We start from the raw sequence: 15082 nt of genomic DNA, 5'->3' as shown, positions 1-15082 counted from the left end.
CAACATTGTTTGGATTCCAAGATGCACCCTTGTGCACAATATGAGATCATTTGAACAAACTATGCCATGAATGTGGCCATAAGATTGATCATTTGGCTTGAAAGCCATGAATCGTCAAGCAAGATAGCTCATTTCTGAGAACACTTTTTTAAATTTATTGTCGTATTACACCTTTATTATTTTCCCTGGAAACTTGGTCACATATAATGACACAACGTGAAGGTTTTCCTATTTTGTGATTTTTTTGAATTTTTTATGCCCGTTTCAAAATGCGGTCAAAACGGCGGGCTTGACCGTTCCTAGCTAGTGGTTGAATCTTGGAAAACTTTTGATATTTCTATGATTAAATAGATGCTTATGTACCTATAAATGATTTTTGGAAAAAATAATGAGCAAACTATGAGGCAGCTGTAGTTCAAATTTGACCCGGTTCCTACTTAATCGGCAGAAACTTGTCTTTTTCACCAGAGGTGGATCAAAACTTTTGACACCCAACCATTTTGACAATTGTGCATTAAATATGGCCTAGTATTTTAGAAAATTTATTTGGTCCAATTTTGCAACAAATATATGGTAGGTCATTCTCACAAAAAACTCATTTCGGGCACTCGGAAAATGGAAAATGAATTTTCCGTGCAAAGAAAATGAAAACTCCCTTAGGCAACATTGTTTGGAAGTCCAAGATGCACCCTTGTGCACAATATGAGATCATTTGAACAAACTATGCCATGAAAGTGGCCATAAGATTGATCATTTGGCTTGAAAGACACAAATCTTCAAGCATGATAGCTCATTTCTGAGAACACTTTTTGAAATTAATTGCCGTATTACAACTTTATTATGTTTCCTAGAAACTTGGTCACATATAATGACACAATGCGAAGGTTTTCCAATTTTTTTTTGAATTTTTCATTCCTGTTTCAAAATGCGATCAAAACGGCGGGCTTAACTGTTCCTAGCTAGTGGTTGAATCTTGGAAAACTTTTGATGTTTCTCTGATTAAATAGATACTTATGTACCTAGAAATCATTTTTGGAAAAAAATAAAGAGCAAATTATGAGGCAGCTGCAGTTCAAATTTGATCGGGTTCCTATTAAATCGGCGAGAATTTGTCTTTTTCACCAGAGGTGGATCAAAACTTTTGACACCCAACCATTTTGTCAATTGTGCATTAAATATGGCCTAGTATTTTAGAAATTTGATTTGGTCCAATTTTGCAACAAATATATGGTAGGTCCTTCACAAAAAAACTCATTTCGAGCACTCGGAAAATGGAAAAAGATATTTCCGTGCAAAGAAAATGAAAACTCCCTTAGGCAACATTGTTTGGAACTCCAAGATGCACCCTTGTGCACAATACGAGATCATTTGAACAAACTATGCCATGAATGTGGCCATATGATTGATCATTTGGCTTGAAAGCCATGAATTTTCAAGCATGATAGCTCATTTCTGAGAATACTTTTTTAAATTAATTGTCGTATTACAACTTTATTATTTTTCCTGGAAACTTGGTCACATATAATGACACAATGCAAAGGTTTTCCAATTATTTATTTATTTTGAATTTTTATTCCCGTTTCAAAATGTGATCAAAACGGTGGGCTTGACCGTTCCTAGCTAGTGGTTGAATCTTGGAAAACTTTTGACGTTTCTCTGATTAAATAGATACTTATGTACCTAGAAATGATTTTTGGAAAAAATAAAGAGCAAATTATGAGGCAGCTGCAGTTCAAATTTGACCTGGTTCCTATTAAATCAGCGGGAATTTGTCTTTTTCACCAGAGGTGGATCAAAACTTTTGACACCCAACCATTTTGTCAATTGTGCATTAAATTTGGCCTAGTATTTTAGAAAATTGATTTGGTCCAATTTTGCAACAAATATATGGTAGGTCATTCACAAAAAAACTCATTTCGGGCACTCAGAAAATGGAAAATGAATTTTTCGTGCAAAGAAAATGAAAACTTCCTTAGGAAACATTGTTTGGAATTCCAATATGCACCCTTGTGCACAATATGAGATCATTTGAACAAACTATACCATGAATGTGGCCATAAGATTGATCATTTGGCTTGAAAGCCATGAATCTTCACGCATGGTAGCTCACTTTTTAGAACACTTTTTTTTAAATAATTAATGTATTACAACTTTATGATTTTTCCTCGTAACTTGGTCACATATAATGACACAATGCGAAGGTTTTCCAATTTTTTGATTTTTTTTGAAATTTTTATGCCCATTTCAAAATGCGGCCAAAACGGCGGGCTTGACCGTTCCTAGCTAGTGGTTGAATCTTGGAAAACTTTTGATGTTTCTATGGTTAAATAGATACTTATGTACCTAGAAATGATTTTTGGAAAAAATAATGAGCAAACTATGAGCCAGCTGCAGTTCAAATTTCACTCGGTTCCTACTTAATCGGCAGAAACGTGTCTTTTTCACCAGAGGTGGATCGAAACTTTTGACACCCAGCCATTTTGTCAATTGTGCATTCAATATGTCCTAGTATTTTAGAAAATTGATTTGGTCCAAATTTGCAACAAATATATGGTAGGTCCTTCAAATAAAAACTCATTTCGGGCACTCGGAAAATGGAAAATGAATTTTCCGTGCAAAGAAAATAAAAACTTCCTTAGGAACATTGTTTGGAATTCCAAGATGCACCCTTGTGCACAATATGAGATCATTTGAACAAACTATGCCATGAATGTGGCCACAAGATTGATCATTTGGCTTGAAAGCCACGATCTTCACGCATGATAGCTCATTTCTGAGAACATTTTTTAAATTAATTGCCGTATTACAAGTTTATTATTTTTCCTGGAAACTTGGTCACATATAATGACACAATGCGAAGGTTTTCCAATTTTTTGCTTTTTTTTCAATTTTTATGCCCGTTTCAAAATGCGATCAAAACGGCGGGCTTAACCGTTCCTAGCTAGTGGTTGAATCTTGGAAAACTTTTGATGTTTCTCTGATTAAATAGATACTTTTGTACCTAGAAATAATTTTTTCAAAAAATAAAGAGGAAATTATGAGGCAGCTGCAGTTCAAATTTGACCCGGTTCCTATTAAATCGGCGGGAATTTGTCTTTTTCACCAGAGGTGGATCAAAACTTTTGACACCCAACCATTTTGTCAATTGTGCATTAAATTTGGCCTAGTATTTTAGAAAATTGATTTGGTCCAATTTTGCAACAAATATATGGTAGGTCCTTCACAAAAAACACTCATTTCGGGCACTTGGAAAATGGAAAATGAATTTTCCGTGCAAAGAAAATGAAAACTCCCCTAGGCAACATTGTTTGGAACTCCAAGATGCACCCTTGTGCACAATACGAGATCATTTGAACAAACTATGCCATGAATGTGGCCATAAGATTGATCATTTGGCTTGAAAGCCATGAATCTTCAAACATGATAGCTCATTCTGAGAACACTTTTTTAAATTAATTGTTGTATTACAACTTTGTTATTTTTCCTTAAAACTTGGTCACATATAATGACACAATGCAAAGGTTTTCCAATTATTTATTTATTTTTAAATTTTTTATTCCCGTTTCAAAATGCGATCAAAACGGCAGGCGTGACCGTCCTAGCTAGTGGTTGAATCTTGGAAAACTTTTGATGTTTCTCTAATTAAATAGATACTTATGTACCTAGAAATGATTTTTGGAAAAAATAAAGAGCAAATTATGAGGCAGCTGTAGTTCAAATTTGACCGGGTTCCTATTAAATCGGCGGGAATTTGTCTTTTTCACCAGAAGTGGATCAAAACTTTTGACACCCAACCATTTTGTCAATTGTGCATTAAATATGGCCTAGTATTTTATAAAATTGATTTGGTACAATTTTGCAACAAATATATGGTCGGTCATTCACAAAAAAAACTCATTTCGGGCACTCAGAAAATGGAAAATGAATTTTTCGTGCAAAGAAAATGAAAACTTCCTTAGGAAACATTGTTTGTAATTCCAATATGCACCCTTGTGCACAATATGAGATCATTTGAAAAAACTATACCATGAATGTGGCCATAAGATTGATCATTTGGCTTGAAAACCATGAATCTTCACGCATGGTAGCTCATTTTTTAGAACACTTTTTTTAAATAATTGCCGTATTACAACTTTATTATTTTTCCTCGTAACTTGGTCACATATAATGACACAACGCGAAGGTTTTCCTATTTTTTGATTTTTTTTGAATTTTTTATGCCCGTTTCAAAATGCGGTCAAAACGGCGGGCTTGACCGTTCCTAGCTAGTGGTTGAATCTTGGAAAACTTTTGATATTTCTATGATTAAATAGATACTTATGTACCTAGAAATGATTTTTGGAAAAAATAATGATTAAACTATGAGGCAGCTGTAGTTCAAATTTGACTCGGTTCCTACTTAATCGGCAGAAACTTGTCTTTTTCACCAGAGGTGGATCGAAACTTTTGACACCCAACCATTTTGTCAATTGTGCATTCAATATGTCATAGTATTTTAGAAAATTAATTTGGTCCAAATTTGCAACAAATATATGGTAGGTCCTTCAAATAAAAACTCATTTCGGACACTCGGGAAATGGAAAATGAATCTTCTGTGCAAAGAAAATGAAAACTTCCTTAGGAACATTGTTTGGAATTCCAAGATGCACCCTTGTGCACAATATGAGATCATTTAAACAAACTATGCCATGAATGTGGCCACAAGATTGATCATTTGGCTTGAAAGCCATGATCTTCACGCATGAATCATGATAGCTCATTTCTAAGAACACTTTTTTAAATTAATTGCCTTATGACAACTTTATTATTTTTCCTGAAAACTTGGTCCCATATAATGACACAATGCGAAGGTTTTCCAAATTTTTTTCACTTTTTATGCCCGTTTCAAAATGCGATCAAAATGGCGGGCTTGACCATTCCTAGCTAGTGATTGAATCTTGGAAAACTTTTGATGTTTCTCTGACTGAATAGATACTTATGTACCTAGAAATGATTTTTGGAAAAAATAAAGAGCAAATTATGTGGCAGCTGCAGGTCAAATTTGACCGGGTTCCCATTAAATCGGCGGGAATTTGTCTTTTTCACCAGAGGTGGATCAAAACTTTTGACACCCAACCATTTTGTCAATTGTGCATTAAATATGGCCTAGTATTTTAGAAAATTGATTTGGTCTAATTTTGCAACAAATATATGGTAGGTCATTCAAAAAAAACTCATTTCGGGCACTCGGAAAATGGAAAATGAATTTTCCGTGCAAAGAAAATGAAAACCCCCTTAGGCAACATTGTTTGGAACTCCAAGATGCACCCTTGTGCACAATACGAGATCATTTGAACAAACTATGCCATGAACGTGGTCCTAAGATTGATCATTTGACTTGAAATCCATGAATCTTCAAGCATGATAGCTCATTTCTGAGAACACTTTTTTAAATTAATTGTTGTATTACAACTTTATTATTTTTCCTGGAAACTTGGTCACATATAATGACACAATGCGAAGGTTTTCCATTTTTTTTATTTTTTTGAATTTTTTATTCCCGTTTCAAAATGAGATCAAAACGGCGGGCTTGACCGTTCCTAGCTAGTGGTTGAATCTTGGAAAACTTTTGATGTTTCTCTGATTAAATAGATACTTATGTACCTAGAAATGATTTTTGGAAAAAATAAAGAGCAAATTATGAGGCAACTGCAGTTCAAATTTGACCCAGTTCCTATTAAATCGGCGGGAATTTGTCTTTTCACCGGAGGTGGATCAAAACTTTTGACACCCAACCATTTTGTCAATTGTGCATTAAATATGGCCTAGTATTTTAAAAAATTGATTTGGTCCAATTTTGCAACAAATATATGGTAGGTCCTTCACAAAAAAACTCATTTCGGGCACTCGGAAAATGGAAAATGAATTTTCCGTGCAAAGAAAATGAAAACTCCCTTAGGCAACATTGTTTGGAATTCCAAGATACACCCTTGTGCACAATATGAGATCATTTGAACAAATATTTGGTAGGTCTTTTACAAAAAAGCTCATTTTGAGAACTAAAAAGTGAAAACTGGGTTTTCCTGAAAAACTTATCTTTGATTTCAACCAATTTAAATGGTCATAAGGTCTTCAAATTGTTTGCTGCGTTTTGATTGGTCCACAGACATATCACGCGGAGCATGGATTATACACCATCGGATGCTCGAGGATCCAACGGCAGTCATCAACCCTTCCACACCAACCCTAGCTCTGTTCTCGTGGTCATTTTGCATCCACCCCCCGCCTCCTTTTTTCCCAATCCATCCCAGATCGAGAGAGAGCTCGTTTCCTTCCTTCCTCCAGCTCCCTCCAGATCGAGGAAGAGATCGCCGCCGCCACCTCCCTCCAGCGGAGCTCGCCGCCGTCCATGGCCTCCCCCACGCCCTCCTGCTCCGCCTGCTCCTCCTCCCTCGACGCCCCCCGCGCGCCATTGCTGATTTCCCAAACCAGACCGCCTCCCCGGTTCATTCCTTCCTCCCCTCCTATCCACCCACCTCGGCGCCGCCACCCAACTCGTATGATGATGGAGATTCCCTTCCGTTTCGCCCGCCGGTGTCACGGGACAAGTAAAACTGGTGGTCACACACAGCACAACGACCACACGATCGATCGAGCTCGAGCCGGCGGAGAGAAAAGTGCTCACTCCCATGAGGCCGGCCAGTGATGCTTGCACACAGGTGCCGACCACGACCGCACCAGCATGGCCAAGTGGGATCCCACCTACCCGCGCTCCAAGCAGCGGTCAACCCCGCCCCGCCGCAGCCTCGCGCTGCGCCGCAAGTGCTCGTCCCACCGTGTTGCGTCGGGGCTCTCCGCCAGAGACTCCAGCGCGTCTGGGGCGGATCTGGAGCTTGCGGTGCCCAAGCGGCGGCGCAGCATCGGCGGGTCCACGGACTGGAGGGCCGGGCTGCTGCCGCCGACCACCACCACAGCCTCCTCCTCCTCCGCGCAGAAGGGCAACGACGGCCACGCGCGTGTGAAGCGGGGCGCGTGGCTGGACGTCTCTCTGTCACTCCATTTCTGTACCTCAATTTCGATCGCCTCGGCTAATGATGTGTTGGTTGGTTGCACGTGCGTGCACGCTCAGACGTGGAAGAAGATGGTGGCGGGCGCGTCGAGGATGTTTGTGGAGATGCACCGGAGCAGCCACGTGCAGCTCATCAGCGACATGGTCTAGCAGATGAGATCACCCAAGCTGCCGCCCGTCCACCCGCCTCGGCGCCGCCGTTGCCGTTGGATGTTCAGTTTCTATCTATGAACAAGTATGCGTCACTTTTTCTTTTTGTTTGACCAAACTCAAGTCCCCTTTCTAAAACTGCAGCCAAGCAGTACTTGCTACTGGAATAATCCCATGAATGAATTCTTTGTTGTGGTCAACTCTTTCTTGTCTCTCTACTAGGATTCATCCACCAAGCCCAGAGTTAGAATTTTGTGTCAGGCTGCTAGTAAATCAGGCTCTACTCTGTCCAATAGCATGTTGGATGGCACCTGCAGTTAATTGCACGGACATATGGATTTTGGTTCATTTTGTACGTATGTTTGTTTGTTCATGCTTACGACTTTGGCTAAAACACGTTGGATGCCCAACTCCTATGGTGAACCTTTTGGTTCAAGCAAGCAAACTCATGTTCCCTTTCTATGACTGAAGCCAAGCTGTACCTACTACTGGCATAATATGATGGATTCATTCTTTGTTTGTGGTCAACTCTTGTCTGTCTACTAGCATTTGTGCGAGAACCTGAATGTTGTGTAGGCTGCTGTGCTTTACTACCAGTAAACTAGTTTGTACTCTCTCCAACTGCAAGTTGGATAGCCTTGCAATTAATTGTACAGACATGCATATGATTTTTGGTTCAATTTGTATGTATGTATATGCTTAAGACTTTGACTAAAACTAGTTGGATGTTCAGTTCCCCATGAAGGTGACCAATCCCTAGCAGTGCCCATTGGTCCTTCCTGTTAATTTCACCTCCTGTGATTTTAATCTTTGTTTCTTGCTTTCCACAGCGACCAAGTTCTCTTAACAGCGGGACATCTGAGTTCGTCGTGGTGATGGCAGCTGACACGGAGCCGCTCGAAATCTCCTCGACCTCCCGTCATGTTTCTTGCGGATGGCAAGGTAGACATTCTGTCCATATACATCATACTAATGCTAATTAATTTATATGTTGTAGCTTGTGCGATATGGTCATAGCAGTAACTGTTAAGCTCGTAATTCTGTATGTTGTCTTCAAGTTCTCTCTAATATAGATTTCTCAAATATCTCTCTGAACTTCTCTAATAAAAAATGGTGCTAACTGTTAAAGCTCTTCGTGGTGACATGTTTCTTTTACCAATGCAATAATATATTAGCACTCAAGGACTGTTTGAGTGATAGGCTGTTCATACTATTAGAGAAGTGAACTGATTAAGCTATTGTTTTCCCCAACAACAAAAAATAAACACGGCAGTTGAACAACTAGTATCCCTTCACTTGGAAGCCTATGAAACTTTCTGTAGCAGCAGTGCAGCACACTTTATATATATGTATGAGGCTGGGTAGTTCAAATCTACTTTACTTCCTAACTCATTCATATATATGATGGAAATTGTGCAGGTTCCATGGTGCCAAGTGGCCTTTGGCCATCTTGAACTGGGACTCCAGTAACAAGTAGATGTTGCTGCCACACTCAATATTTTAATTTGTTTTCTTTTTCTTTTTGGAGAGATGTTAATCACCCAGTTTCCCTGTTAATAACCTGAGAACACTTGCCTCCTCCCCAACCCTCGCCCCAGCCTGCCGCTGCTGGCTTGCTGCGTGGCTGTCGCCACAACAGATAATTAGATTTTTGGGACTCTGTTTCTATGCTCTGCTCAATAGCATTTTGGATATTGATTGGACACGCTTTATATAAAACGATTTATCTTGTACATTGCTCTGCCTAACTTGTAGGAGTATACATGAAACCATACTTGTCAAATATCGATACTTGTCAAATATCGAGTATCACAACTGAATAATAACGTCTTGTTTTCTGTTCACTGAATCAAAATTCTTATCTCTTTTTACGATCAGTCCATCTTACAACCATCAATAAGAAAAACACTTATCTTCATATTAGGATTATTATTTTCTTGTCTGCAATATTATAATGTACATATGCTTTTCTGTTCACTGAATCACAATTCTTCACTCTTTTTACCATCAATCCATCTCCTTACAGTTGCATGTTTTTTTAGCTGTCCAGATGACCAAGCCCAAGGAGGAAGCAGCTGCTCATCACTAAGGACAAGTAACTCCAGCAGGTTGACGCCGTAGATTCATAGTGTACCTTCTATATGCCCATCCAGTTCTGTGATTTGTATCTTGAAACCCAAAAACCCCATGCCCATGTGGGAGCAGAACCATAGTTTTTTGCTTGTGGAAAATAATATCCTTGGCTGAATCGACTTGAGGCGGTTTCTTCGAAATTCTTGGAAATAATTTGGTAGTTTCTTTCGGCGAGGAATTGTTTCATACTGAAGTTTACTGGTACATGTGTGGTTTGCTACTGTTGCTTCGTTTGGGTTGGGTTGGTTCCAGCGGGGAGATGTGCACGCACACTGGCAGCATGAGCTAGCAGCCATGATTGCCAGCTAGCCACCACCATGTAAATGTAATAAATGTGTGGCCTATCTAGTGTGCTGCTGATAGAAATATAGATGTGTGGCCTATCTAGTGTGTTGCTGATAATCTGTTTTTACCTCACTTGGCAGGCACCATAATCTGTTTTTTCCTCACTGTACTGTAGGAATAAATGTGTGGCCTATCTAGTGTGCTGCTGATAGAAATATAGATGGAAGATTTGTTGACCAGTTAAATTGAGCTTATTATCAATTCTGCTTATAAGCTATGTTTGATGCTGCCTACAGGTTCTTATTCTTCTTTTTTTGCATAGGTGAAGTATGAAGTGTGAAGCCGTGAAGCCTATCAGCAAGAGTAGCATATTATGTATTGTAATATCAAGCAAAGTGTAATATTAGTCAGAGTAGCATATTATGTATTGTAATATTTAGTGTTGTTTTGGATGAATTTCATTTGCTCTATAATCTGTTTGAAATATTGACTGTGTATAATTTCCATACCTATGAAATGGAAACCGGACCAGGGGGCCCACTTATGAAAATTGGTTGACAAATTTTGAAATTTCTGATGTGTGGGTCCAATTGTGATATCAGCATGACAAGTGGGACCAGCGCAAAAATAATGTGGCTAAAAATAGAAAATTAATAGTAATGGCCTAGAAATTAAAAAGGCCGAATAGTTGGGCCTGGCCCATATAGCTGACCAAAATTAATAAGAAAAAATATATAAAAATGCTAAATTGTTGGGCTCGGCCCATGTAAACCATCGAACTGGACCGGGTTGAATCTTATCAATGATCTTTTCAATTGGTCGCAATTTTGCCATGTCAGATTGACATGTCGGATCCTACGTGGCCTGGTCAGAGAGCTAGCGACCAAAACAAAAGGTCATAGAATCAACGACCTTTTGTTTTGGTCATGGAATTCCATGACCTTCTCACAAAGAAGGTCGTTAATTTTAGTTTATGACCGCCAGCTTTTGACCTTCTATTTTTGGTCACAAAAAGGTCACAAATAAAAAACAATGACCTTTCAGTGACCAATAGTGATGGTCGCAAGTTGACATATTTCTTGTAGTGTGAGTCTTTAAAGATTTGAGAACACTTGATGTATGTCTTGCCGTGCATATCTGTGGTGACAATGGGATATCACGTGATTCACTTGATGTATGTTTTGGTGATCAACTTGCGGGTTCCGCCCATGAACCTATGCATAGGGGTTGGCACACGTTTTCATCGTGATTCTCCGGTAGAAACTTTGGGGCACTCTTTGAGGTCCTATGTGTTGGTTGAATAGATGAATCTGAGATTGTGTGATGCATATCGTATAATCATATCCACGAATACTTGAGGTGACATTGGAGTATCTATGTGACATTAGGGTTTTGGTTGATTTGTGTCTTAAGGTGTTATTCTAGTATGAACTCTAGGGATGTTTGTGACACTTATAGGAATAGCCTAACGGATTGATTGGAAAGAATAACTTTGAGGTGGTTTCGTACCCTACCATAATCTCTTTGTTTCTTCTCCGCTATTAGTGACTTTGGAGTGACTCTTTGTTGCATATTGAGGGATAGTTATGTGATCCAATTATGTTATTATTGTTGAGAGGACTTGCACTAGTGAAAGTATGAACCCCAGGCCTTGTTTCCTATAATTGCAATACCGTTTATGCTCACTTTTACCATTAGTTACCTTGTTGTTTTTATATTTTCAGATTACAAAAACCTATATCTACCATCCATATACCACTTGTATCACCATCTCTTCGCCGAACTAGTGCACCTATATAATTTATCATTGTATTTGGTGTGTTGGGGACACAAGAGACTCTTTGTTATTTAGTTGCAGGGTTGCCTGAGAGAAACCATCTTCATCCTACGCCTCCTACGGATTGATAAACCTTAGGTCATCCACTTAAGGGAAATTTGCTACTGTCCTACAAATCTCTGTACTTGGAGGCCCAACAACGTCTACAAGAAGAAGATTGTGTAGTAGACATCAAACTTTTTTCTGGCGCCGTTGCCGGGGAGGTGAGTGCTGGAAGGTATATCTTTAGATTTTGCACGAGTCTTTTAGTGTCTTGTTTTATCACTAGTTTAGTTTATAGAAAAAACTATAAAAAATGAAATTGAGTTTGTCTCATACGCTTCACCTTTTTAATATCTTTCGTTAGTATGATGGAAAGGAAAATTGTGCTCAAGTGCTAGAAGAAGAAATCTATAAAATGTTTAACACTAAATGTTTGAATGATGAGCATGATTGCAATGCTGTAAGTATTCAAATAGAGTCACAACTACTTGTTTACAAATGAGGTTGCAATTGCATGTTTTTCAAATGGGGTGGGAACTGCATGCTTTTAAGAAGGGTCATAACCAATAGCTCTATGTTTTGTAGTTTTGAAAATTGTTCATGTCTTTCGAGGCTCACAATCTCGCTAAGCATGCACTTACTTTAGGGGTTTGCCACCATACTTAGTTAGGCCATCACGATAATCTTTTGTTCGTCCCAGTAACGGTGGTGACACCTTAATAAAGCTTGCGTACAAATAAAAAGGAGTCACTGCAAGCATTATATAGACGCACCCGCTGTATACCGCTTTGTGCGGGAATTAACGCCCCATTACCGGCAGCCCCGTTTCATGGGCCACTATTTGTGTGGCCCGTTAGAAAATAGGTATTTTTACTTCAGAATTTTGATAAAAAAATATAAAATAAAATATGCTTCAATCATGGAAATAATTAAATATAATCTTGTGTTATAAAATATGTTCTTCCATACTGAATAACAAATATCTATGCTTTTGGGAAAGATTAGTGTATTTTCAAAAATGTTCATGAAATTCGAAAAAGTGTGGTATTCTTTTAGAATGCATATAATTTTTAAACGTTGACATTTTTTAAATCATGTACTCTTTTTGAGTTGAAAAAAATGTCCATGTACTTGAAAAATTTATGTTTTTGCAGTTTTGAAAATTGTTCATGTCTTTCGAACAAATTGTTCATGTAATTTTCAAATATTGTTCATGCATTAATTGTAGGTGAAATGAAACTTTGATCTCCCCAAAAGGAGATCTTCATATAACTGGGATATTGGATATATTTTGTCACACTGTTGAAACAGATGGTTCCAAAATTGTTTCTGTTTTACATATTCTGTAAGAACATCCATGATTTTGTAAAGAAACCAGGGATAAAACCCTTCCCCCCAAAAAGAAAAACAAATACATAACCATAGCGATGATCGCCGGCCGCTGGCTCCATCTTCCTCACCGGCCGTCGCCACCATCAAGGACATGCCACCAGCAGTGAAAGGCGCGCTAGCGGTGAATGGAGCACTCTGCTGGCCTCTGGGAGATGCTCAATTTTGAGAGCATGACCATGCTTTTCCAGAGAGAATAAGAGTAGGCAAGGGAATTTGCTTTCGGCGCCAAGCATTTGTGATGTACTACTAATTAAGGGCAGGCCCTCAAACACTGTATCGCCTTACACTTGGTTCAAATCTCTTAAGAATCAATGAAAAAGAACACCCCAGATCGCCGCGGCGAATCAACCAAATATTTTTGGCATTGCCGTACCGCAAGTCCAGCCTGCACAGCATAGCATCGTACCGTGCTACATTTAGTAAGATGAGGAGCTGACATGAGGAGCAAATGATGGCGCCAGGATTGGCTAACAAAATCGCATAAACGGCAGCCGGCCAGCACATGAGGATCACAGTGACGCACAAATGATTGGCTTCCATGATCACAAAGCAGCAGTAAACAAATCGGCAAACGATGGAGACGGACGCAATCAGACATGTTGGCGAGAACCAAGTGCTTATGGAGGAATCAGTTCTCCAAAATAAGAAAAAATAAAGGGGGCTTACAGGAAGAGAATCGCTTTGTCCACTGGTCCAGGCAGGCCAAAATGCACAATATAGTAAGCTTCAGGCCCGCAAACCACGCAAATACTTTATTTGCCTCCAAGGGAAACCACCCAATATTTAACTTCAGCCAAAACAATGCCAGGATAACTCCAGCCAAAAGCGCGCCCCTCGTTGTCACCGTGGCATCTCAACCTTCGAGATTCCGAGCGAAGACTTTAAGCCGTGTTCACTTGTCATAACTCATACCCGACTTGCCTATATATACAGTTAATCAGTTTCAGTTGTAAACACCGTCACACACTGAACTCCATCAGCTTCTTGGTTGACAGACACTTCCCTCGTCACACACAGTCCATCAAGTCCATGGCGATGAGGAGGAACAAGGTTCACGAGTTCGAGGCCGATGTGCCCGCCGCCGAGCTATGGGGGCTCTACGGCACGCTCCGTGCGGCCGAGCTGCTGCCAGAGCTTCTCCCGCAGGTGCTCGCCAAGATACAGCTCGTGAGCGGCGACGGCGACGTCGGCACCATCTTGGAGCTCACATTTGCTCCAGGTCAGATATCCAGAAACCACCCTTCAATCCTCAACTCGTATGCTTTCAAAAAAAAAATTCCTCAAGTCGTCCATGTGCATACTGACCGAGCAACGGTTTGCTGCTTTTGCTAGGGATCCCTGGCCTGGAGACATACAGGGAGAAATTCATCAAGGTTGACAATGAGAACTACATCAAGGAGGCACAGACGATCGACGGAGACATCCTGAAGCTCGGGTTCCTCTATTACATGGTCAGGTTCGAGATCATCGCCAAAGGACCCAGTTCTTCAGTGATAAGATCGACCATTGTGTATGAGATAAATGAGGAAACTCACCCCGGGCTTGAAGCTATGGTCAGCACCGGACCTCTGGCTGCAACTGCTGAGAAATTTGCAGGGTACCTCAAGGAGCAGAAGATCCCTCAGAGCAGTTAATTCTTGCAACAGCTCAGAGCAAAAGTGTACCAATGCTTTGAGAGAAATAATGTCTGATTCCACGTTGTGTGTTTTCCCTGAAAAATAAATGACCAATGATCAAACATATTAGGATAGTATGTTTGATCATATGAATATCGCATAGTTGATATATAGATATTTCGCGGTCCATGTACCTTAACTTTATTAGTTTCATGAAAATGAAGTTGGGAGCCTTGATGCTCCTTTTCTCGAAGAAATGTACCTTAACTTGTTTTGGTTAATGAAGGTTTGATTAAAAAAGTACCACGGATTTCATTATGTATCATCACATACTTGGAATTTTGGAAAATATTCTCACGCATATGCATTTTGCAGTTATGACCAGTTAAGCCGAATAAACACAAGATATATATGACTCAGATTGATGGCAAGATGGACTAAATTGTATTGTGCAAATGAAGAAGCTGAACCGAGAGGGGATTATATCATCCAAACAATCACGAAGTTCTAGGTTGATGAGTAGTTCAACACCACATTCGAGAAGATCTGACCAAATGAAAATAACAGTTGACTGTAACGAATCAAATCAGCCATGAACAGAAACCAAACCTCGCCAGCCTTTGATTCATCTCTGCAGAA

General features: G+C 39.6%; 2 protein-coding genes across 2 annotated transcripts; both read left to right on the top strand.

The window, feature by feature from the left end:
• The first annotated feature begins 6721 nt into the window (after nt 1–6721).
• Nucleotides 6722–7198, top strand: LOC119358135. Its single transcript, XM_037624823.1, has 2 exons — nt 6722–7075; nt 7109–7198. Exons 1-2 carry the CDS (start codon nt 6722–6724, stop codon nt 7196–7198), a joined length of 444 nt encoding a protein of 147 aa, XP_037480720.1.
• Nucleotides 7199–13850: 6652 nt separating this feature from the next.
• LOC119356379 (norbelladine synthase-like) lies at nt 13851–14746 on the top strand. The gene is made up of 2 exons (XM_037623330.1): nt 13851–14046; nt 14160–14746. The coding sequence occupies exons 1-2, from the start codon at nt 13857–13859 to the stop codon at nt 14459–14461; spliced, it is 492 nt and encodes a 163-aa protein (XP_037479227.1). The 5' UTR covers nt 13851–13856; the 3' UTR covers nt 14462–14746.
• The last annotated feature ends 336 nt before the right edge of the window (nt 14747–15082 follow it).

Source organism: Triticum dicoccoides, chromosome 2A (assembly GCF_002162155.2).
Source record: "Triticum dicoccoides isolate Atlit2015 ecotype Zavitan chromosome 2A, WEW_v2.0, whole genome shotgun sequence".
Taxonomy (NCBI): Eukaryota; Viridiplantae; Streptophyta; class Magnoliopsida; order Poales; family Poaceae; genus Triticum; species Triticum dicoccoides.
This window is presented reverse-complemented; position numbering and strand designations above follow the sequence as displayed.